The 26,505-nt window shown below is 40.5% G+C and overlaps 1 protein-coding gene across 9 annotated transcripts in view; it reads right to left on the reverse strand.

The window, feature by feature from the left end:
* Positions 1-26,505, reverse strand: part of LOC137184583 (ERC protein 2-like) — a 156,238-nt gene that overhangs the window by 82,307 nt on the left and 47,426 nt on the right. For all 9 annotated transcript variants that reach the window (XR_010928686.1, XM_067592385.1, XM_067592389.1 and 6 more), the window contains 4 exons: positions 20,027-20,164; positions 15,019-15,207; positions 10,456-10,497; positions 9,253-9,446 (listed from right to left, as the gene is read on the reverse strand). Coding sequence is in view for 8 of the 9 variants with exons in the window: in XM_067592385.1 (XP_067448486.1) it covers positions 9,253-9,446; positions 10,456-10,497; positions 15,019-15,207; positions 20,027-20,164 (563 nt within the window). In the remaining variant the exon portion in view is untranslated. The remainder of the gene's footprint in view (positions 1-9,252; positions 9,447-10,455; positions 10,498-15,018; positions 15,208-20,026; positions 20,165-26,505) is intronic.

Below are 26,505 nucleotides of genomic sequence, written 5' to 3' on the forward strand. Positions count from 1 at the left end.
TTTTTCTTTACCTTCAGAGTTAAAACAAAGCCTGCATGTCGCATCATATAGATAAACAGTAGAGCTACAATGTGTACAGTAAAGCAGGGAGGTACAGAGGTTGTACATGTGTCTAGTCTTACTAACATGGCAGACTGGGACATGACAAGACATGACCGATGGAGGTGAGACACTGCTGTGTAAATCTTTCAACGACAAAACACACAAACACACGCAGACACAGATGCAGGCATGTGCACGCACATAAACACACGTTCTCAAAAGAAGATAAAACGTGCAAGAGGCGAGGCTACAGTTGACAGAAACACACACAAGGGCTTGTGTTTTTTTTTTTTTTTAAATAAACTGATGCAAGTCTAGAAACCCTGCCAGAAACACACACACACACACACATAATAAATCTGCTGTCAGTGTTGCACGTTGCTAAGGTGCTGATTACTGAGCTCACCCGCACATCAACCAGCCAGGATGACTGTGTATTTACCTCCACATTCAGACATGCTGCTTGTCATTTACTAAACTTACTTAGCCAGAACTTTGGCACACACACACACACACAAACATATATAAACAGTTTAAACAGTACTTTGCAAAAGTTTTAAGCACTTAAGATGTTTAGATGCTTATATATGATGCAATACCATCAGGGAGGCGTCTGATTGGTCCCAAATTTATTCTGCAGCATAAATACCCCATAAATACAGACAGAGTCAAAAATAACTATTTTGATTGACAAGAAGAAGAGGGAGTCCTGCAAGAGATGGTATGGCCTCCACCACGGAGTCCTGATCTTAACATCATTGATTCAGTCTGGGATTACATGAAAAGACAGAAGACACTGGGTATATCTCAAGTCTCTTATTTGAAATTTTTTCGCTCCTCACTCGAACTGGAAGTTGTTCTGGTCCACCATTTTGAAGGCCGTCTCAAAGCTCTTATTTCTGCTCTGAGAAGCGAGGATACCCGAGAGCAGCCTTCATGAAAGTCTTTTACTGGATGACACGCCCCCTTATTGGAAAGCAGTTATCAATTGGATGTTGCAGCTGATCAGACTGATCTGATACATCACAACATCACTGAGTAGAGACAGATTACAGATAACCGCTTAAGTGTATCACTCCTTAAATCTTGTATTATATTAGTTTTTAGATTTACTATCTAGTCAAACATCTGTTCACTGTTGGTCTGATCAACAAAAGAACCATAAATAACTTTCTTCATTTATTAGAAAGAATTTTCTTTTCATGATCTGTTGTTTCCCCCGTTAACTTTTATTATGGGCAAAATTAAAGTCAGGCAGAGTCTGTCTCTCAGCAAGAAACATTTTTTAAACACATTCATATTTTACGTAATTTGTTGCCATTTCCATTCAGTCACATGTGAAGCTGAAAATTCCTGAGCGTCAGGTTTGATATGAGTTACGTAACTTCAATATTCCCTTAAACATTTAGCCTAATAAATAATTTCCAGTGTTTGAAAGACACTCGGATCATCTTCTGGGTTATTAAATAATGAATTCACAACCAGAATATCAATAAATACAGACACAACTAATTAATAAATTAATAAATAATATAAATGAATTGTGCCATTAGAAATGGTTCTTGTACCTCTGAGCAGGACACAGTACTCAGTATAAATACAGAATGCAGGTTTTTATTCATGTTCAGGTCTTTGTTGAACAGGTAACTGCAGAGGGGAAACAGCTGCTCTGACAGTGATAACTGTGCCTCTTTATTAGTATTAGCTCAGTACATTTGTGCAGACACAAACTCCATCAAAAGTTACTACAGCCGTTAAAGCCTAATGACAGCTGATCCAGCTGTGATCATGGATGTATAGGTTTTAATCAGCTGCCGCCATCATCAGAAACGGACATCGCTTCACATAACGCTTCAGAGGAAAGGACGCCTCATTTCTCTAAAAACATATTTCTTCGTTTCCTCTCTCCTCGCATGGTTTCCTTTCGTCTCTCCATGCATCCTCGGCGGGAGGGACTAAGACACAAGGAAAAGACGCAAGTGAGGGAAACGTGGATGCAATTAAGAGACTTGAGATGTATCCACTGAGACAGCCCAAATCCACAGAAGAACTGTGGCAAGTTCTCCAAGACGCTTGGAACAACCTAGCTGCCAAGTACCTTGAAAAACTGTGTGCAAGTGTACTGTGGAGAACTGATTTAGGTTTCTCCTATTTTCTGAACTTTGTATGAAGCTAATCGATAAATAAAAACTATTCGTGGCATTATTTTTGAAAGCATCTTCCCTTTACTCTTAGTGCCTAAAGCTTTTGCACAGTACTGTATATAGAAATATTCATGAACTCACAAGCAAACACAAATACACTCACTCGTAGATACACATGAAGCCACAAAACCCATGAACACGGACCATAAGACACACACAGCTGCACTTATGCACAATCCACATCTCCCCACAAACACTCTCAAAATAGAATCAAAATATTGTTTTTTTTTGAAAAATACAAAGAAAATGCAAGAAAAGTTGACAGTGACAAATTAGCGCTTAAGAGAACCCTCCAACACTGTAAACACACTGTGACCAAGCAGCTGCTAAAACGCGCCACATTATTATTCCACATCCACACTGGTGTGTTTACTCTGGGCAAAACCTACAAGCTGCCCCCACATGTGGGCAAATATTTGCCCTTAGAATGGTGTGTGTGTGTGTGTGTGTGTGTGTGTGTGTGTGTGTGTGTGCATGTCAGCTTTTATGAGTGATGGTGGTGTGCAATTAATCTGAAACATACTTAACAAGATGATGAATAAATTTAATACACATTCACCTAGCCACACACACACACACACACACACACACACACACACACACACACACACAGAGACACACTCAACAGTATCTTTCAAATCATTTGAGGAAATGTTTGTTACAACAGGAGAAAACAGAGCAAGAGAGGAGTACTCAACATTTATATCGGTCTTTATATCTGATATTACTCCCCCATAAACACCCACACACACACACACACACACACAAGGCTGGTCAGTTTATTAAGCCTGTCGTTTCATGTCTCTAGCTTAGTTCTTTATTTCTTTTTTAAACAACTCTGCTGTTGATTTTAAAAGTTTTTTTTTAATCATTTTTACGAGTGGGTTTTGAAAAGCGCCGCATAAATAAAGATTATCACTGAATCCTGTTATTATCATGAATGAAGTATATGTACACACATATGTACATGTGCACAGATATTTACACAGCGAGGAGGAGGAGAAGAATCTGTTTATACTCTGATCTTTGATGTCTCTGTGTGTGTTTTTATAAGCTCAGATGCATGTCCATGGAGAACAAACTTGCCATGAGGGCATATCAGCTATCACACATAGCTGCTACTGGCACAGGTGTATAAACCAGCAGACACGCTGGTCCCTTTTGATAGCTGATATACCCGCATGGAGCCATCAGTGCAAAATGAAGTAAGTGTTTTGACCGCTGTGAAGGCAAATGAGGGCATGTAGAGTGTGAATAAGTAGAAGATGGACTGGGCTGCGTGTGAGTGGAAAATATGAAGGAGAACTGTAATATGTTGATTACTGAAATGAGTAAATTCATGGGGGGAAAGAAGTATTTTATTGCAGGGACATTTCTTAGGAAGATGAAGTGAGTGTGTGAGAGAGAGCACTGTGCATGAATCCAGCCATTTCCTAAACTGAGCGTAATAAGTAATTTTTCACATTTCCTCTCGGTTCTTCCACCTGGACTACTCCACACATCCGCCTTCCAACATAAGCAGCTCCGCTTTATTTCTGGCTGTCAAAGCACAGCTGTTTTTTTTACCTTGTATATCTCTCTTTATACACATTTCTCTATCGTTCCTTCTATACTGTATCTCTCTCGCTCCCTTTTTTCCATTACCCCTTTAAAGGATAAGTTCACTATTTTTTAAGTCTGTCTTAAAAAAGATATGGTGCCTGTATGTACATTGAAACAGGTATAATCTTTCCTCCTGTTCATACTGACCATTAGATGATCCCTTCCAAATGCGCTTACAATGTAAATGATGGGGGGACAAAGTTCACAGTCCTCGTTTTGAGCAAAAATGTATTTATAAGTTTATCTGAAGATAATGTGAGGCTTCAGCCATCTGAGTTAGTCAAATTACAGTTACAGTCCTTTTAGTAAAAAAAAAAAATCCCTCTTTGCTTCTCGACGGACATGTTTTGCTGTTCAGCTGCAGTAGAAGGATCGTAACAAAAAGAGGGAATTTGGCACTAAAAAGACAGTAATTTTGAAAGATGGTGACTTAATTTGACTAAGTTGGATGGCTGAAACCTTATATTAGCTTCAAGTAAACTTTTAAATATATTTTTGCACAAAAGTAAGGCTATGAATTTTGGCCCTCATTACTCATATTGAAAGCGCATTATGAAGGAATCTCTTAATGGCCGGTATGAACAGGATGAATGATTACAGCAAGAAAAAACTATTTAAATGTGTATTTGGGCATTTGACTATTGTTTTAAGACGACTTGGTGAAAGAAATGGTGAACCGATCCTTTATTACTGTTTTCTTCTGTTTCTCCTCTTGTTTGCCTCTCCTTTTTTGTCACTTAGAACTTCCATTTTAATAGATTCATTAACTATTAATTATTAATCGATTTTAATTAGAATAATAAAATGAATGAATGATCCTCCAACCTCCATCGAGGACTACATCTGAGGTGCCCTTGAGCAAGGCACATTGAGAGCTGACGAGTGACCAACAGTAGGAAGCTGTGGTCACACCGATGTGAGTGTGGGGAATATTAGGTTAATATTAGGTAGAGTGTAGCTGGAAAAGAGTATGCATTCTCAGTTGTCCTTTCCTGGGTAAAAAAAAAAAAAAAGTTGAAAAGAGTAATAACCTTTTAAGAAAAAAAAAACAGATTTTTATCTCTTTCATAACTCTTAATTCTAGCTCTGTCTCTCTCTCTTCTCTTTTAATAAACAACAGGGTGGAACAAAATCCTCTGATTTCAAGCAGACAGGGACACACTGAGGCAGTTACTCAGGGTTGTGCAATATACGGAATAAAAGGCAGATATGAATCTGAATTAAATAAATTTTCTCTGTAAAGCAAAAATAGAAGGGGTACTGTAAAAGGAAGGAGGAGAAGGAGAAGAAACAGGGGAGCTATGAAAGTTTAGCGTGAGGCGGTTGGCCCAACACTGGGAGTCTGAGGTTTTATCTGAGGCGCTTGTCTTGATGTAGTGCTGAGAGATCCAAACAGGACAGGTCTGTTTATTACCGATATATGCTTTATTTTGCTTATATGTCTTATCGCAGTACAAATACCATCTCACTGTTGCCGATATACCGTCTGTGTGTGTTTGACAGGGTGAAACCAGGAGGAGGTTAAAAGAGAAGAAATTGTTAGTCTGTTTGTGTGTCTACATGCTTAAATGCAAGGAAGTATACAATAATGATTCATTGTACGTAGGGTATTGTCTATGTATTTGATATTTGCATTATGAAACGCTTCCTCTCTGGTGCAGGTGTAACATTTCTGCAGTGAAACAGGGAGTTGACAGGTCATGTTTGAACCTATGGCCGTTCAAATAGTCTGAACATCTGCAGATACACACAAAAATGCACACTGTTTACAAACATTTTCATGTTGAAATATTATAAACAGAGACTTTGGAGGTTGTGTGCATGCATAAAGTGTGCATGTGTTTTCAAAGGATTGATGCCTCCAACATCTGGAGTTTAATTGTGGTCATAGGAACGAGGCCCAAAATGATATGTGTGTGTTTATGTGTGTGCAATTGGCTGTTTGTGAGTGTATGAATATTTGTCTGTCAACAACCGCTGATTCCTCCCAGCCAACAAAACCAATGCCAATCCCAATACCAGCATGCGTTCTCCTCAGTCTCACCCCGGTTACACACATGCAAACTCACACATATGCATACATACAGCATGTACACACACACACACATATATAGTACACACTTACACCTCCCTTTTCCTGAAACCCTCCCTTACATACCAGAGTGCTTACCACGTCAGTAGCTGTGATATGGTCAGACTGGGAGGCTGATTTATTTTTCAAAGTTTAGCCCCCACATCACCACAGAAACCATTCAAACTATAGGACAGCATTGAGAGGACTATAAGAATTCCACTATTTGCAGTAATAATATATAGCTATGAAAGAAGGAGGGAAGGAAAAAGAAACAACGCTTTATATTCACTCAACTTATAAAGATATAAAGCAGCTTTCTAACTTTCATTTTAGTATAGATTTTTGTCACAACTCCAGATGCTTGAATCTAACAACCTCTTAAATTACTCCTGATGTTGAAGCTTAATTAAAACTGGTTGTGTTACAAATAACCACTCTCTTGTCTTTTTTAGATGTTACGAACTACATAAACTGTAAAAACACGATGCAGGACAAACCTTCAAAGTGCTATTTACTGTATACTGTATTGAATTCACAGGGAAAAGATTAGAATGCTTCACTCCTCGAATGTCAGGCTACGAAATACATTATTTCTTTCCATTTTTGTCGTCCATATCTGCACAAAATGCTCCACAAGATCAGTGACCATGGCTTTCAGAGCTCTATTTAACAAATCCAACTATTAGCATCAGTGTTAACAGCTATCTGTGTGCTGATACAGATGCATTGCACCGAAAACTGCTCAGTGTCATTGATCACTTGGGCAGATTAGCTAGAAATAACACCTACACCAAGCATAAACTACCTAATGTTATGTGTTATTATAACTAACAGTAGATCACTAGAAGATCTGAGCTATGAAATAACTGTGAGAGTCTTCCCTGTGCTGGAGGGTATTTATTACAATGACCCGCTGGCTACATTCATCTTTGACTCTCTCTGCTGCGTTGCCAACTGGATGAGAAAGTGTCTATTTCCTCATCTGTTCCTCTCTCTCTTCATCCAGATAGTGGTTAATAGGTCATCTGACCCAGTTCCAACAGAAACACTTTGATTAAAAAGACATTCATCTTCTGCCCAGACACTCGCGCACTCTGATCACAGAAGTCCAATCAGCACATGGAGACATTTGTCCGCCCATGCTGTCATATGCCACATGTGCACAGACACACACATGTAAAATACACACGTGTCTCGTTTGGTGTTTGCTTTGTTTAATCAGAACTTTCACTGATAATGTCACGAGATCATGAGTACTGTAAAATAGCTTGATGCCTCATTTATCTCCAATGCAGCCACACAAACACAAAGTGTAGGTTTGTTCATGTGCTAATACTTTCAAATTCGTATTCTTTTTATTCAAATTCTTTTTATGTTTACATTGGCAGTGTATGGCTGCAGTGGATCCTCCTCTGATAACCTGCTGCTGCCCTGTATGTGACCTCTGACCCGTGCACGCTGACCAGAGGAGGGGGGTCAGCCTGATAGGAGTGACTGCTTGACACTAATGAGACAGCAGCCTAGATAAGATGTACGAGCTGAGGGGAAAGAAACTCTTCAAACACTTGATCCCAAACTGTCCTGTCCCACAAGTGTGTGTGCATGTGTGCGCACATAAACAAAACACAGATTCATCTACATACGCATACTGTCTGCAGCATGTGAGCAGCAGACACATGTACCGCAGAGGTGGAGGTAGAGGCATGACGCATGCACACACACATGGAAACAGAGAGCAGACTGTGTGAACAAACTCTGCGGGAGTTACCGTATCCTTATTATACTCGATGCTCATGCGTTCCCACACAGTTTGAGTCAGCACACAGTTTCCGTGCCAAAGTGGAGAGTCTGTAAAACGGGTAATGAATGAGGCAGGAAACCGTGTTGGATCCAGTACATGCAGCCCATCCAGATTCATTCTAAACGATTCAGAACCATAGCTAGCGTTAACACACCTGATGGGGCCAATGTGTGTTAGAAAAAATGTTCTTTCATGTACTGTACAGTTTCACACTCATGGTGTTCTTAACTGCAGTTGGAGATCCACCAACTGGGAAACCATCCACTATCATTTACATACATGTTAACCTACACACAAGTATTGCTACATGTTCAGATACACAGTATGTACAAATGCACATTTGCACCATCAAAACACACAAAAAACATACCGCTTTCTTTGCCTCTTTTTCACATATTCACACACACACACACACACACAAAGGAAATATACATGCGCACACGTGCACACACACACGCACACACACACACACGCACACACACACACACACGCACACACACTCACACGCAGTACCTCTGTGTTGGCACTAAACAACCACTCATTTTGGTACATATACACACCATGCCCATCCATAAATCAGATGATAATTGAGTAGCACTGTGCCAGTAATAAACAGAGCAGTATAAACAGCCAGTGTCTGGGCTGGATACACCACCTCCCACTGGCATGCCGCTGGCTGCCTGCCTGGCAAGCTCAAAAACACACACACACACAAACACACTTACTGTGTGAATTTACAGGAACTACATGCAAAGACAGAAACCAACCAAATCTGATGAGTGTACACATACATAGGTGAAAGCACAAAATATATAGTAATGTAGAATGTGATAATAGGAAACACACATGATAGCACTCATGACAGCGATGTAATGTGAATCAGCTTTTAAGCACTCAACACAACACAATGTACGTCTCCAGTGACATAAATCAGAAAATATATAGCCTCTCATTGTGTTATTGCTCTGACAGGAATGAGGACCGTGATGGTTTGCTGTAAATGCATCATACATTTACTATCCCACTGGGGTAGTCAAATCTGAGCTTCCTGGGAACCAGATTTAAGCCAAAATGCCCCAATTTCCAACTTTATACCTGGGAAAGTTTAAAACCAACCAAACAGTCACGGTATGATGTCAAGAGTTATGGCCACAGACAGTGTTGGCTGAATTTAGATGGTATGTTTAACAGGAACACTTAGTGTCTACTCACCCAGGTCTGCAGACATCGATACACAAAAACAAATGACAAAACATTTAGCCAAATTGTTAAAAGCAACACATGTGTATTGGTCACAGCATGCATTTCTTGAGTGTGATTGCATCAGGCAAAAAGCATGACAGCGTGGAAGTGGTTTCAAGTGCTGGGAGGACACAATCTAGACAGTTTATGTCTTGTGGATTACTCCTTTATAAATACAGCACTTAGGAATGAATTGAGATCTTACAAAGATCCGGTCACTGCTCTCCGAGGACACACAGATGGTGTCTCGTGATGAATATGAATGTAACTGAATTTTTGACCCTCACCTTTCAAGATCAGCAATTTTTTTCTCTTTGCCCGATCTGTCCACTTCAGCATCCCTCAGCGCTGCCATCAGTCTCTCCACCTCAGCTTGTGACTTTCCAGATTCCTCTCTGTAGCGAGCCACTTCCTGCTCCAGCAGCCTCAGACGATCTGTGATGTCCGGACACTTCCGCGCTGCTTCTTCCGTGTTCTGGGTCTTTGGAGGGGAGACATGACACACAGAGGGGGTAGATACATAAGGTGCACAGATAGCCACAATATATTGAATAAGTTATTATTAATGCAGTAACACATACAGGCATCAGTTTAGGACAAATCAGACTCAGCTTTTCAAGCACTGCCCTTTTTTTGATCATTGTTAGACTTAACTGAACTTTCAGTTTACATTGCAAATTGTTGCACTTATCTCAACAACCATCAGCCTTTGCTGTCCTTTGTTTTGACCTTATACTTGTATTAATTGCATTAGTTGTACTAGTGTTTGTATCTACCTGCCCAGGGACTGCAGATGGAAATTAGCTATTAGCTAAATCTGGTACAATAAATCTCTTCTACTTGTGTGGGATGAATGTTTTCTTTTGTATATGTTATTATATACCTGACAAATAAATGTAATAAACTGATTTTTTTTAAAAACTAAACTTTTTCAGCAAATTCAATTACACATTCGTCTTTGACACAATTTTGGCATAACATTTCAGATAATTTTATTTGATTTTTTGAGTTAATAATAAAATGGGAACCATAATCATAAAGCTGTGCCTTATAACAATACTTGTACAATAAATATGTTTATAAGTGATAAGCCTAACCTCTGTTAGACTGGAACCGTTAGCACAGTATGATAGCATTACAGTGGCTTTATATGTGCAAATATGTTAGCTAACATGTAAGAATTCAGCTGAAACTACAGCTGATGCTGACAATGTGCAGTTCAGGCTGACAGTGCAAAAAAGAGGCTGACAGTGCACCTCAGGCTGACCAAGTAAAGCTAAGAATGCAAAGGATAACTGAAAATGACAAGGGGCAGGTAGGGCTGATGGATGTTGAGCTCAGCGTGACAAAATACAGCCTAGATTGATTAAAGTTGAGCCAAGTCTGGCAACAGAGTGCTGACACAAACTGAGTGTCCTAAAAGGGCCTCTGCACACACACACACACACACACAAACAAGAGGCACAAAATAACCTAAAAAAAGAACCTACCGTGGGGCTCACAGCTGGTAGCGCATCTACTTTTGCTGGCACCTACACATTAGTGCAAACAAGGGAAAACAGAAAGAAATGAGAAATATAGTGTAAGTAGCAAAAATACTCCTAAAATTATAATATAGTCTCAAACTGAAAGATTGGACACTGACAATTATACAGATGTGAGATCATCTCACATGGGTAGCCTTGAAATGGAAAAGGTAAGTCAATCCTGAATATGTGGTTAGGGTCACAATCTATCTGAAGCAGAACCAATCTGTACCCTCATCCGCTCTCATCCCTTCATCACCCCCTGGTTCCTCTGCCGCCTGCTTTTCTGTGGTTTTCTTCTATCAGTTGCCTCCCTGGGGCATCCTTCATGTAGAGTTTTGGAGTTCAGTCATTATCATTATAAAATTACTGTCTACCTCTGTTTGGCTGCGATTTTATGAGACCACCAAGCATCTCCAGTTTTTTTTTTTCTAAGTAAATGTTGAAAAAACAAAAACACTGATGAATTCTTTCTTCTCAGAGAAAAATATCCCAGAGGAAGTTTGTAACCTAGAATTATCTTTCTCTAGACTTCTCCTTCTTTCTCTTGGTCTTTACCTCTCTCCGTCTACTGTGTTTGCAAAGGTTGTTTAACTTGTTGAGACAGCTGAGGCCACTCGTTTAAACATCATCAAGTGAAGACGAGCACACAAACACACACGCGCGCACACACACTGAACAATTTATTGTCAGGTCTAGATAAGTCTGGGACTGTACATGTAGTTCTACTTGACTCTGTCATTAGAAAAACCCCAAGGAGTGTCTGTTAACTATTACCACTAGCCAATCTGAACAATCTCTCCAATTGTAACAAACCCACCAGATAACAAGATGCTCAAGTTGTCCCCTGCATATGCGTGATACAGCCATGGGCACAGCGTGAGCGTGGCTAAAGGATTGGGGGCGGAGGGGGTTCGTACTTCTTGCACTTACTGCAGGATACAGGCATGCATGATGAGGTAGCTTTGCGGGAACGCTTTTGTAAATATTAAAATATACAATAACATTGACTCAAAATTTCAATGATGACATTGTTATCATTACAAACGATGACTCTGTTGTATTGTGTCTTGCTCACACGCCAGTGTTGCAGACAGTATGTGAGTATGTCCATATGTTTGATTAGGGAGACCTTGTAGAGCCTTATAATTTTATCTCTGCATGAGTCTGAACTAAGGGTTAAATCCTGCACAAAAAGGGAAACACTTGACTCTCTGGAATGGCAAGCATAGTCATTGTTTACCTCCTCTTCACCCCCATTACTTCCACACCTAGCCCCATACTCTTGTCCACACGAACCAAGTCCTATTTTAGCCAATAGAAAATGCATTAGGCTTAAGTGGATCAAAGTTTGTTATGTTCTTTCAGTTGAAAACTCAGAAAAGTGCAAGGCAGGGTCTGAGAGAAAGCCCAACTGGAATTAGTGATATTATAACAGGAGGGGGAAGACTGGTAAAGATAAAATTACATATATGGTTATTGAAATCATTATTATCAAACCTGGAAATTTCTCTCAAGTGCAAATACTACAAATAAGTTAAATATGTGTGACCACCAGGCTTTACAATAGGTTATTTAATGTTTGGTCAGAGGCTACCCAACAGCACCAAGGCTGGGTAGCATTAAAAAAAAAAAGTTTTGACACCTTAAGGTAATATCAGTCTTTACATACTTGCTCTATCAGTCAAAAATCATTGTCTGGTTGGTCTTATCTCCATATTATCATCAAAAAGACATGAAGAACAACAAAAAAGCAACAAAAAAAAAGAAAATGTAAGATGATACGACATGCGCCAGGCTTGAAAAGACTAAACTGTCTTTTCAATAGGATTGAAAAGTCAGTTAAGGTGTGGTGCCTCCTCGCTGATTTAAGCCAACCCACTTCAGAAAGGTCACTGCATTCCCTGAGGTTCTTTACTGTTTTCCTCTTTGAAGAACCAGTGTTTAGTTCCAGAAGTCCTTTATTAACCCCGGGATCAACAAATACTGTTTTATGGGAAGAGGATGAGGATGCAGTGAAGTCAACAGAGCTCTGGGGTCAAGATAAAAAGCTCTGCTAACAGCTTGACTGAGTGAGTAATACAAACATCTGCAGATACAGTGAGTGGGCCACTGTGAGTACACGACCCGATGACAAACACAAACTCTACATGTGCTTGAGAGGAAAATGGCTGTGTAGAACTGTCCTGTCCATGTTTGGAGGTATTCTGAATTAAAGTCAAATGAGGACACTGATTTGGGTAGTAACATTGTACAACTCTTGGATTAATGTACGTATTTCTAAAACATTTTCTATATATCACGAATGGTTGTGAGGTTTACAGAAAATAATAAAATATAATAAAATTTTTGACATTGTGCAAAAAGCAACCATTTCACCCAGCAACAGCATTATGTTCTAGTAGCATTAACACAAGTTACACAAGGACAGTTCAGCTAATTTGCTGAGGATATTTATCACAGCAAGTAAGCACGTTCTGCTGTGTAGTTTCTGTATAGAGTTGATGAATTTATATAGCAAAAACACATCATTTTATTGCTGTTGTTCAAAGCAACTTACAATAAGTGCATTCAGACTTGATAGGAACATGAGAAAGCCCAACCCCCTTAAACAAAAACACAGTTCAAGCTAAGGTTTTTAGGTTTTGGGGTTTTTTTTTTGCTCATTGTCTTTTTAGAAATGAGACATAGCATGAGTTGTCGAGGTGTAATCTGAAAAGGTTTTCAGACTGTGGCAGAAGATGACCAGTACGTCTGCTGTCCTGACGTCAGAATGCAGTCAATTCCACCACCGTCCTCACCAAAGTGAGCGACCACAGGGCCCTCAAAGAGACAGTGCAGCCAGTCGCCAGGAGGGAAAAGAGTGCAGCTGGTTGCATTGAAGTGAAGCGTTCGACCACTGCTTGGAATTGTCAATTGAGTTTTATTTGACTATCATTTGAGTTTTAGTGCTGCTGGATCTCTACCATGTGCAGCACCTCGCAGCGAAGCTTTTGTTGTGCACTGGATTCTGGGATTCGAAACAACACTATAATACAATAGTATTACAGTATTTACAGAACCTAAAAGTACACGTGGCAGTCAGTGTCAATCGTGTCATACACTGGCTGATGACGTGCCTCAATGGCACTGAATGCGTACGTGTGTGTGTGTGGTAGGTCGGTTTGATCAGAATAATCTCAGGCAGCATGTCAGTTCACCTCTGACCTACTGAGTATTAAAGTCTCACAACCTGTCACAGTCCACTGCCCGACAATAGGATCAAACATACCAACATACTCAAACACATGCAGACACTCATGCACGGAAACACACACACACACACACACACACACAGTTGTTTTTGTGCTGGCATGCATGCTCAGGCACACACAGAGCAAAGCGCGCACACACACACACACACACACACACCCAAGCTCATATAAACACACAAACATCATCTGTCTTCTTGAAGAATCTCTAAGTTTACATAACAGGTCTGATTGCTGGCAAGTACATAAAATAGCCCAATTATGGCAACACTTCTGTCGGAGTGTGAATCTGCTCACTACAAAGGCTTATTGAGCTGCTGTCCTTTTCATGTGGTGCCGCGTCAACATTCAGTATATCACATCATATCATTTCAGAGGAATAAGATGTGTGTATGCTTTTTTTATGAGAATAAAAGAAAACATTCTCATAAATTCTGGCAGGACGAGAGTCTGTCCTGGCTTGTAAGCCTGGGAGAGGAAAAAGAGAGAGAAAAAAGACAGCAAGGCCTCTCACTTGGCACCTGAACAGGGATAGAGGGATCTTTTACCTTCATAAATCACTCTCTCTTAATTCATCCCTTTATCCTGTGGGACAAAGTGCAGGAACGCCCTTTACTTGTGAGTTGCCAACAATAGTGTGGATGCTCACAGGGAGGTAAGAGAGTGGAATTACTATTACTGTATATGTTAGCAATGTAAATACAGGGTACAAGTAGCACATTACAACCACTGCAGAGTGGTTGTAAAAGTAAATTCTTTTAATTCTTTTTGTACAATAAAAATAATTATAAAGTGTCATGATGTTCGTTTGAAGTATTAACAGTAAAAGGTATTGAGAAGTGTACTTCTTAGTATTTGTTTTATGGTGTCTGTGAAATTTTGTCTTTGGGCTTATTTTAGAGCTTGGCACAAGTGGTGCAGTATGTGCAAGTCTGTTATGATGTAGATGACGATGAAATATTGATGTCTGTTTGTCTGCAGTCCACACACACATACCAGACCATCAATCTTGAGTGTGTACAGTGCTTGTATCAACATGCACACTGTTTCACCCGTGTGTTATATTGTTTTTGGATTATTCAGGTTCCATGTTATATTAAGAAGTGATTACAACAATAACCAAAAATGAAACATCACTCTATACTACACACGCACACACACACACAAACACACACAGCAGACACTTTTCGATGTTATCTCCCTCAATATCCCGTGTTTCAATTGTTCCTCAGGTGTTATTGACCACACAGATGTGCAACCCCCTCTCCATACAGACCTCTCCATCAAGCCTCTGGTTCTGGGTCGGCACAGGATTAGCAGGCTGACTCTGGGACACTTTCTGGGGCTGCACGGCTAACAGTTTGTCCTTCAGTTCCTGGTTCTCCTTCTTCATCTGCTCCAGCTCCTCCAGTCGAACCCTGTCCTCCCGCTCCTTCTGCTCCCGGAGATTCTCAATCACTCGCTCCTGAGATAGTGAGATGGGGGAAAAAAAAAAAATCAGTAAGAAGTTTGAGTGGGAATATGGCAAAGGCCTAGATTGCTATAATCTGCATAAAACCTTGTTCACATTTAAGACATGTTATAAAATGGATGTTGTTTTGCTTCCAGACTGCAAAAGATTGTCAGCCCTGTGTGATGCAGGTCTTCCCTATCATTACTGAAATTTTTGAGCCATGCAGTCTTGCTGAATAGGCTCAAAAGCATGCTTTGCAAAGTGCAGCCAAAGACAAACTCATAAATGCCCATCATAAATAATACTACCATAAATAATACCAGGGACAGAGAGAGATCAGAGCCAAGTAGAGCAGGAGGAACTGAAGGGTTGAGGGACAGAGACAGATTTATTGGCGGTTTGGACAGTACTGTAGATCACTTCCTAGCAACTCTACATTACCTACTGATAAACCAAGTTGGAATACTTTCATCATAATTTTCTCTATTCTCTAATCATATTGGACAGCGGGAGGACCATGGCTTTGGGCACTGGCCCGAGGCCAGGTCCACGCCATGGGTGGCGGAGCATGGAAGGTGTGTGTAGTAGGTGTGTGCAAAGGTGTATGTGTGTGTGTTTAGGTGTGGACTGAAGTGATTATCAAGGTGTTTATTCAGGTGTTTATTTAGGCACAGAGCACAGCTCAGCAATGGGGCTTTACGATGTGGCATCGCCGCATGATTGGCAGCTTTAAACCCCTGGGTAATTGGACAAATACAGCCACTAACTAGACCTGGCACAGTACAGTACTGCATAGTGGGCTTTGGAAGAGAGGGCGAGAGAGAGAAGCGAGGGAGAGAGACCACATGGCTAATAGGTCCTGGGTGTTTTCCCCACATTATGAAATATCTCTAGGATGTTTGGGGTTTAGGGAAAGAGACCAGGATGTGATAATAAAACCTGCCTCTATGAGACATAAGTGTGGAGCACACGTAAACAAAACACAATACACATAATATCACAGACAGGAAAACACACACATACACACTAAAATACAGGGTTCGGCATGGGCACAATGCCCCAGCCTGTTAATTAGAACCACAGTACTGTGGCTAGCGACTGGCTCCAAAAGCAGGTTTGTGACAGGGTGTGTGATTAGCAACACACACACTCACTCTTGTAAACACATTACACACACCCTGTGTTGACCACAAAGTCTGAAAAGCTCGCCAACGTTCTCCTCATCACAGCTGAATTATATGTAGGCTGCATCAGAAGTGGTTTCTGGGTAAACAGATGGGCCGACACAGAAAAGGGATTTACAGTTTATTGTGCCATTATGCTATTCATTTCAAAGTCCGTCTGCAACAAAAACAAATTTAGTTGATAAAAGATCATTTTAAGCAAAAACATCTATGTTCTGTGTGAGTCCATGTGTGTTGCACACAGAATGTACATATAAACACACATCAGCGGACATAGGCTATTAATCGACTTACATCTGGAAGCACAAAGTGAAAGATGTTTGATTGAATTGATATAAATTAAGTGCAGTTCAATTAAATAAAAATCAACACAAAGGAAATAAAAGGAGAAATAAGCCTCGTAAGGCAGAGACAAACAAACACACACACATTCAATGTGGTAATGCAGCAGTGCAAGCATACATATCGGTTCATATTCGTTAAGAACTCAATCAACCCTGTGTCTGATTCCACTTAAGCTGCTTTCACATGATCAGTGTCAAAGCACTTGACAAAGTGTAAAAAGACATTCACTTTTAATCAAGGGAGTTTTGTTGGCTGCACCAATGTTACATCTGCCACTGAACCACTGAAAAAAACATTGAGATGCAATGTTCAGAGTCGAAACAATTTGAACTTTGACAAGGTTTTGACATCAACTTTTGAAATGTTGCAAGCAGCGTTTATTTCTTTTCATGTGTAGTTCTAACTGAACGTTAAACACACCACTCAGATTTTGTTTAGGAAAGCTCCTTTAAACTCTTTTATTGACTCTGTTTCTTCATAGTTTCCTAATTTGAGAATACTCTTGGCAGGCCAGATCACAATGAGAAGCTAATGTTGCATAGAGAAATACATTAAAAACAAATGCAAAAGCACAAACATACTCACAAACAGTATGTGTACATTGGAACGCATGAACACATAAACACATAAAAATGAGGCAGCCACTGAAAGACGAGCAGTACAGCTGGACATCCACATCTGCCCTAACTGGGAACTCTATAAACTCTTAACCAGCAGCCAGTGCCAACAAAATGTAAACTAGCATCCATCTTTTAGCCTCCAGTACAAACAAACATGTAAATTGGAAACCATTTTTTAGCCTCCAGCGCCAAAGCAATCTTTTTTTTTTTTAATGTAGTACCAACAAATGTGTGCTAGCAACAACTTTAAACATGCAACAAAGCTAAGCAAGATGGAGCCACTCTGAAATGAAGCCAGTCAGCTCAGGGTAATGTATATACTGCCAGACGAGAATTTGACATCTTCATGGTCATGATAGTATAGTATATAACATCAAACCTGCCCTGTGTGAAAGCCTGTCTCCAATTAGAAATCATTGGCACTCTGTAACCATGAGTCCAAATTCATAAACACATTTCTAAAAGCTTGTGTAGACCAGAAAAAAACAATAAAAACCATTATTCAAAGCAAGAATTTGCATCAGCATTCCAACTCTTTCGGGTGAGGAGAATTTTCCATGCTTCTCGAAAGTAACTTACTTACCAGGGAATACTGTAAAATCATTGGGGTTTTATTGGGTAAATGACCTGTGCGATGAAATGCTATGCATTCTTCTGAAAACAAAACACCACAGTGGCCAGCGAGGCCATTCATCTTTTAGTGTTAGTGGCGGCTCGCTAGCTCAGTAGTGTTGAGGTGAGGCTTTTATGGAGACCAGATGCTCTCTCATGTTGCCAGAAATCAACAAATGCTGAATGTTTATGACCAACATCCAGTCCATCCGCTCATGTGGAATACTATAAGTCTGCTTAGTGCACCTGGATTCATATGGCAGTTGTTCGGTGCACTTTTACTGTATGTACAGTACTGTGGTCGTGTGACAAGGTAAAAGATAATATACTCATAGTAAGTTTTAAAAGTTGGTAAATTCATGGTATGTAATAAGGTTCAAATCCTGTTGTAAGGTTAAAAAGATCATACGTTCATGAGTGACAATTTATATGGGTTGTTAAAAGCCTTAATATTGTGTTTAAAACAATAAAAATTTGTAGTATGTTCAAAAAGGGTTAAAATGCTAAAAGTGAATTTATTAATGGAATTGTTCATTTAATTCTTTATTGTTTCATGTAAGCTGTGATAGTATTATCAGTGATCTGCAAAGTGGTCTTAATCTGCCAGCCTGACATTGATTACTTCTGTCTCCAGTCTTCTCTTCTCTCTCCTGTCTCTACCTAAAGGAAATTTTTCTCATTCAGGTAAACGCTCTCACCGAGGAAACATCACCCCGTTACTCTTGTGATTATTTCTCCCTGTTTTTCAGATATTTTGTCAGTAATTTACGCTGTTAAAGTGTTTGTAATAATTTAAAGTGAGTGATTATGTAACATTTTGAGTAAGTTAGTGTAAAGTTCTGTCGAGTGTTGTAAAGTGTATATGGCGATCAGAGCCCGCGCTCAATAGCAGAGTAAAACCTGCAACTGCCCCAAGTGAGACCACTATTTTGTATCTGCTATGAACTCACATGGACACATGTGCTGATATGTTTCGCACAGTAATTTGTATTTTGTACATTTATCATTCACTCTTGTCTGTATTTTTCCCCATTTTTCAGGGGCATAACACTCATTATTATTTGTGGCTATGGAGACCGGTCAATCCAGTTTAAAAAAGCAATTCCAATATTAGATCAAATTGAACTGTGGATAGACCACAGAGAACAGAGTTAAATACAAACTTGATACTACAATAACATTGGACCAGGGCTGTACATGTCCCATTGAGACTTTACAGTACATCATGTCTGCACTATCTCTCTCTTTATGTTACAATCACAGTTGATTTTTTTCCTCTATGTATGCATGACTGTGTTATCTTTTACTGAATTTTCATCCCTGTCTGATCCATTCTAACTGTATTTCTCTTGCCGGCTCTGTTCTTTCTCTTCTTCTTTCAAATGGCTTGCAGAAGTTACTCATTTTCTTCTCTGCCTCCACCCTTGCATTCCTTGACCTCTCCCTCCCTTAATTCTGAGGCCACCTCTTCCATCAGGGCTGTGCCTCTTCTGCCATTCCCCTTTTCCATCCTTCCATTCCTCCCCCTTTCAAAACTTCTATCCTCCTCTTATTCTATAGATCATTCACTCCCTACGTTCAGCACAGTTACAGACAGGGAATAATCCTCTGTCTATGTTCACCTTAGACCTCCCTTCTCTCTGTGCCTCCTTCTTTCCCTCACTGTTTTCAGACAGGACCTCATCTAGTGTGGTCCAAGGTCTATAAATTAGGAGGTTGTGTCAGTAAATTATGACAGTGAGTCATAGCAAAGTATGCAACTTAATTAAGCCTCATGCCATATACCAGCTTCCTGAAAGACCAGTGCGCCTCAATGGGTAAAAATTTCCAGACCGCTCCAGACCGAATGGTGGTCTAATGATTTTATTTTGTGAGCGTTTATTGTCTGACAAAGAAGTTTTAGCCTCTGCGTCAATAGCATGCTTTATTCTTCACACCATCCACACCAGCCACCTTCCTCACAACGCAATACCTCCCTCAACATCAACACTAAACTTTACTTTCTTTTCTCACTGGGTCACTGTCAACTTTGCTTACCCTCTATCTTTACCCTCTCTTTATCCGGTGTACCTTTTCTGATAGGGCCTCCTCCAGTGTGGCCAGAGCTGTGTCTGTGTTGCTGGAATCGGTCTGAAGGCCTTGGACCCTTTCCCTCAACCCACTCAGCTGTTTGTCCTTATCCTTTAATTGCTCCAACAGGTTCTCAATCTGGAGAGAGAAGGACAGAGAAAGAGAGGGCATCATATAAGCAGCACATTGATGTGAAACAAATACACAACAACTGAAGGCAGAACAATTTAGACTGAACTTGAAAGTAGCAGAAGCACAATGTACCTGACTGGACAATTGTGACTAGAGACCTTGTGGTACCAAAGTACCACAAAAAGAAATTATCCCATTGACCGCTGATTCATCTAGAAGATGAATCTAGACACTGAATAGTGTGCTCAGCCACTGGCTGCATTCTCCAATTTCCTGTGGTAATGTCTTCCATTCTGGCCTGGCATCTCAAAGATGAGCTGCAATGAAAGCCTCCACTGTAAGGCTTTGGTCAAAACAATTATGGTTGGATCCATAGAGAGTAGAAAAAGTTTATTCTATTGCTGCATAGAAGACTTATTGGAGACGTGTAAACAACAAAGCCGTTGGACGGTCCGACCAAATCAGCCTCAGTACCAGTTTAGCATTGTACTAAGAGTTAATTCAACCCTTTGACTTAAGGGGCTTTGTCTCTGCATCTGCCTTTCTGTGGCTAACCTCATGTCGCTGAAGTGGTGGTGTAATAGCCAGTTGTGGTGTTCAACAGCCTTTATCTGATGAACACAAACACACACAAAGACACACAAACACAAAACGCTCCGAGCTGTACCAAAACAAAACACTAGCAGATGCAGCTGGAGGTACAACACAGTGCAATACAATGAGACTCAAGAGGTCTACAAATCAGTTACAAAGGCACAGCACATCTGGTGACAGGACATAGTGACTTGCTTGTGGCTTATCATTATTCCCACAGGCACGCTCTACATTCCTCTTAAGTGTAAATTAATATCATCTTTGGAAAAAAGGAAGTTCCATTTAGAAAGTCTCCCTGAGATTCTTTGAGATCTATGCACTAATATATAGCATCTACTGTATTTTGCAGTTTCCAACCCAGTCTTCTTTAATGGTTTTTCTTCAGACAGACAAAGCACCACTCACTCACTGCTGCAAAGCATTAATAACACATTTGACCCAAGTGGTCCTTTTTTCAGATCAGGGCTTTTGTTGTACAAAAGAAAGTCATATGCACTGAAAAGAAATCATTATTTAATGAACACAAGAATCCAATAAAAACAAGAAAAGCACTTCAGGCTATCAAGAGACCACATTTTAACTGAAATGGTGACATGGTAAAAATGCCCAGTGGGGAGAATAAGCTACATTCCAGTCATGGGTACATAGATAGATAATGTTCAAATCTCCACAGCTATTTTACAAATGAATCCAATTAGACTGCAGACTTTGGTGTTCTCTGCTCCCTGGAGGGCAAGACCAAGGGTTTAAGGGAGCCATCTTGGTTTTGGCAATGGAGGGAAAGTGGCAGGAGGGGGTGGGAAAAAGTGGACAGGACCCTTCGGCAGATCTTGATAGGTTAATGACAGTCATTACACAACCAAGCTAAAGGCTCTGGTAGGTCAGTCCATAAGCGATAGGGACAATAAACCCTTCAGGGAATGATGGGAAAGCTTCACACTGCCATAGTCAGATAACATTCCCAGTACTTCATGATTACCATGGGTGTGTTAGATGGGATTTTAGGATGGGCACTGTAAAAGAGAAAGAGACTGAGAGAGTTGAGTGTTATATAGGTTTCCTCATTTTTTCCTCTTATGTTTCTCTCATTTGAAGTGAGTGGTCTGAAGAGGTTTCACTTATTTTCCTAGGGATGCAGGCACTTACTTGAGTGCTAAAACCACACACATTATAACATAGATGATCTCCACATCATCGGGCACTGGTGAAAGCTGACAGACTACACTAGACTGATGCTGGAACATGCTTATCTCCACATAAAAGTAAACACAGGAGGAAGTGCAAACAAACCAAATTTCTCACTTTGGCCTCTCGTTGTGGCAGCTCAGAGGCTTTGACATACCTTGTTCTACTAAATACGCACCGAAACATATACATATGCACTCATGCACACCCTTGCTCCCTGTCCCTGTGGGCACCACAGAGCCCTATTTCAGGTCAAATTGAGCATGTCGCCCCTGGTCTTAGATAAATGATTACATTCTTCACCAGGCTTAAGTTTGCTTTGGCCTGGTCGCACAAAATAACAACCCCCCGATGAAATATTTAGCCGCGTCGCTCGGCCTTCTGTGAAATTGTGCAGAAAACGTTCAACACAACTTAAACCTTGTACCGGCGGATGAGAACGAGTCATGTGAGTCATGGATATGGGAAAGAGGGCAAGGAATTCTGTCAGAATTCTCAAAGCCCGACATACCCTCAGAGGAGAAATGCCTTTTGTGGACAGGCGAGGCACAGGACAGCCATATGCCTTTTCGGGAGAGAGGGGGCCTCTCTTCCAGTAGCTTGGTTGTTATGATGAGAACAGCAGTCATTCATTTTATCTCTCAGTGTATGAGGCTCCTCAAACTATACTCCCGCATCTCTCTTAAACACACAAAGACACACAGCTAGACACACACACACACACACAGAGGCTTTTATCATTAAACCGCTGTGCATATGTCATCCCACTCTCCAACCACACACACCTCCCGCTGTAGCAGACCACCTACGATAGGCAGCTACCATGACTCTATGGGCCAGGCACTGCGGTGTGGACTGTCTGTCTCAGGGAGTATGTATCCTCTTGAGAAACCATGACGTCTGTTTCAGCCACCTCCCACACACATGGCTCCCCACTGTTTACCGCCTTACTGTTTTGACTCTGATAACTTTATCAACATGCTGATAGGACTGGACCAGGTTCCCCTTAAAAGTGGGAGTGTTGATGTGCAGTTACCTTTCATTGACCTTGACTTTGCACATGCTATCGACAGTTGTAGCTCCAAAATGCAGCTGAACAGTTAAGTACTCTAAAACATCGGGTGGCTGTGGGATTTAGAGATGTCATGACTACACGTCTTTATGAGTCAGCAGCAAAATAGTAGTTGACTAATCGACAAATCATCATTGACATCATTATGTAAAAAGAAGGATGCAGGAAGGGGGGCATTGTAGCTACCATTCTAAAAAATGATTGCAGTATTTCACTGCAAATATGTGGGAACAAAGATGGCTTACAAATAAACTTGGTGATGCTGGCCACAGTCATATTGTTTATGACTTCCTGTATAAACTACTTGGTGAAACTAGTGGACTGTGATATTGTCATCAGTGATAAAAACATACAAGAAAAAGGTTTTTTTTTTAAATGGCATTTATTAATTCTTCAATGAAAGACAAAATATTCAAAGTGGAGGGGAATTCAAATTCTCAAACAATAGCTGACACACATTTATGTAAAGTTAATAGTTCTCAACAAAACAAATTTCTCTGTTCAGTGGACTTTGAAATCCTTTGGGAGCCTTGATGTTGCATTGTGGTTGCAGCCTGCACAGTTTGATCATGATTAGGACAAGCTGAGTTCTAATGTAATGGGAGAGAAGTTAGTGAAATAGTATCAGGCCCAGTGTCCCTGGCAAAAAATCGTGATCTAAAAGCAGCTTGTTCCAGGGCAGAACCACAAACCCAGTCGACCCGTCTGTCTTCCATCCAAGCTAAGAACTAGAACTCTGTGGCCTCCAGAGGAATCATTTCTGCAGAACACAAAGGAGACCAGCGTGGAGCGTGACCACCATAAAAAGTACAATCATTTGTATTTTTAAAACTATTTTGGACCAATAAAAACACCAAACAATAATTGGTCGCCCTCTCTGAAAGGCAACTCATTTCTCTGCGCTTGTCATCACCTCTAAAATATGACAGGGACAGTTGTAAAAACCCAAAGACCCTGGCACTGACATGTATGCATATACACATGCACAAGCGCACGCACACACAGCCACACACAAATACACACACACACACTCACACACACGGAGGGACAATAACCGCAAACTGAACAATATGTAGTAACACAGCATGTACTTCCCCAGAGAAATCTAGGTCACAGTCCAACAGAAACATGATGAAAGACTACATATTGGAAGTATCATACTGCTACTTCAAGTGCTCCACAGTCACATGTTGCTCTCCAAGTAAAGCATGTACAGATTAAATTTAGGATTTTATGATGTTTGTATGTGTGTGTTTGCATGTGCGTGTTGCGGTATATTTAAACTTGTACACCTGCATACTGCTCTAATCCCCTGCCATCATCTTGTTGATTCCTGATTAATAAACTTCCTCCTGCTTCTTAGCTCTTAGATGTGGCTTTTCAAAGAGAAACACAGTTTGTCATGAAGCTAAGGGAAGACAGTGACCTTTTCGGTGTGAGGAGGGTGCGCTTGCACTTCATTTAACCCTCGTCCCTCCATCACCTCTCACCCCCATCTCTGCCTGTGAAACAGAACAACATAGGGAACATCGGCAGACTGTGGAAGCACTGATATTGTGTAAGCTGGTGCCCCCATGTGGTAATTTGCTGCCACAGGCGCATTTAGCCACTTTGACAACTCCTGAGAGTTGATTCAAAACAGAAAAAAAATGTTATGTTTTGTCTTCCAAGCATCCAATGTATGAGGACAGGATAGATGCACACAACCACAGAGGATACTCAAATTCTGAAGGTTCTTTGTATAAGTGAACTTCATATTTGTGAGATGTGTGATACAGTGGTCCTATATTTTACTTATGGTACCTCATTATGCGTTGCTTTGATTAAGAGTCACAGCTAAGCATAAAAATGTCAGGCAACATTACATTGAATGAATAGAGTTAGCTACTGAAAAGGAATTGCTGCCATTTAATCATGGCTGCGGAGTCCCCACCAGATCTCTACAGACCGCTGAGTCATCTGGTTGGGAATGTGAAGGGACATCACGACACAGAGACCCCTAAAGCAGCAGAAAATGACACCTCTCCCCTATTCCCCTCGAATGACCTTCCTGATGTCATGCTTCTTTGCTCGAGGAGTCATTACTCATCTGTTATCGTCCGGAACGACCAAGCACAATGACTTCATAAGACGAGTGGTGCCTGAGAGAGGGAGGAAGAGAAGGGAGGTTCAAAGTACGATGCTGAGTTTCTGAAATCATCCACACTTTTCTAAATGACGAAAAGTAAAGGTCATTTTTTATTTTTGCTGCAGAACAGTTTTTGATTTTTTTTCCCTTCCAAACTATACATCAAAGAGAGCAAAAGAAGTCTCACAGTCTTTCCCCACAAATGAAGCAATGAAGTAAAAGTGCTCTTTTGATCTGTTAGCCAACACTTGCCTGCGGAGGAGGGCAGGGCACAATTGCACAAAAAAATGTGTTGTGCCACTGTGTACGTGCATCTTTGCTAGCGTGCCTGCATGTCTCTCTATATCTGCTATGCTGGCCTCTACCAAACGACCCATGCCTTCCAACCGAATAAGACCATGCATACGCAGGAGCCAGTGTTGACGAATCAAATAGGCAGGTCCTCCCCCATCCTATAGCCAAGGAAAAATTATGTTAGACTAGGAGCAAACGAAAGCAACAGAACTTTCTACGAGTTCCACTACAATTATGACTGAGGCCTGTGATTCTCACAGCAGCTTTCTCTCCATTGCCCCAGCATTCATTCTGCTCCTAACCACGAGTGCCTGTTCAGAAATACAAAGGCACTCCGTGTCCATCAGTGAGACACATACTTTCATTTGACTGCAGGAGCACATAAAAGCAAACAGACAGACTTCCATTTATCAATTTTCATAAATGTGTTTTAGCTTTCTTGTATAATTTTACAAACTAGCAACCATCCCTGCAGATACACGAGGCTGTCCGCATACATACACTGATAAATCCCAATAATTCCTAACATGGTGGAATCATATGACCTTAATCACATGACCTTAGTTATGATGAATTAACTTTATGGCATGACCTCAGACACATCAACTAAATTAAAGCAAAACACCCTCAAAGATAATTCTAATAACCATTCTCCAAATTAAATACATTATTTAGTAATCAAAGCACTTGGCTTTCATTATAATTATAATTCACCGACAAATTACCAATAGCATTAATATAATTTAATTCATACAATGTTGCATAAAAGGTGAAATGAAACTTGAAATAAAAATAACTACATGCGGACAAAACAACAAAAGGGAGACAAGGAATTCCAGATAAGATCCCCTAAACAAATAAGTGTAGCTGCCACCATCAGCAAGGCGGTTGAGAAGCAAAGGTTTATTAAATTATTTCACTGTAACACCGCTTGTAAGCATAAATTAAACATTCTGAATGTCTGCACTGTCAGTAACCAGCAACAAAGCAAACAAATCCTCTCAAAGGGTCACTTTAGAGATGAAGCTTTATACAATAGAAACCACAGACTCCACAGCAGGCCATGGGGATGGA

The sequence above is a fragment of the Thunnus thynnus genome, chromosome 6 (assembly GCF_963924715.1).
Source record: "Thunnus thynnus chromosome 6, fThuThy2.1, whole genome shotgun sequence".
In the NCBI taxonomy this organism is placed as follows: domain Eukaryota; kingdom Metazoa; phylum Chordata; class Actinopteri; order Scombriformes; family Scombridae; genus Thunnus; species Thunnus thynnus.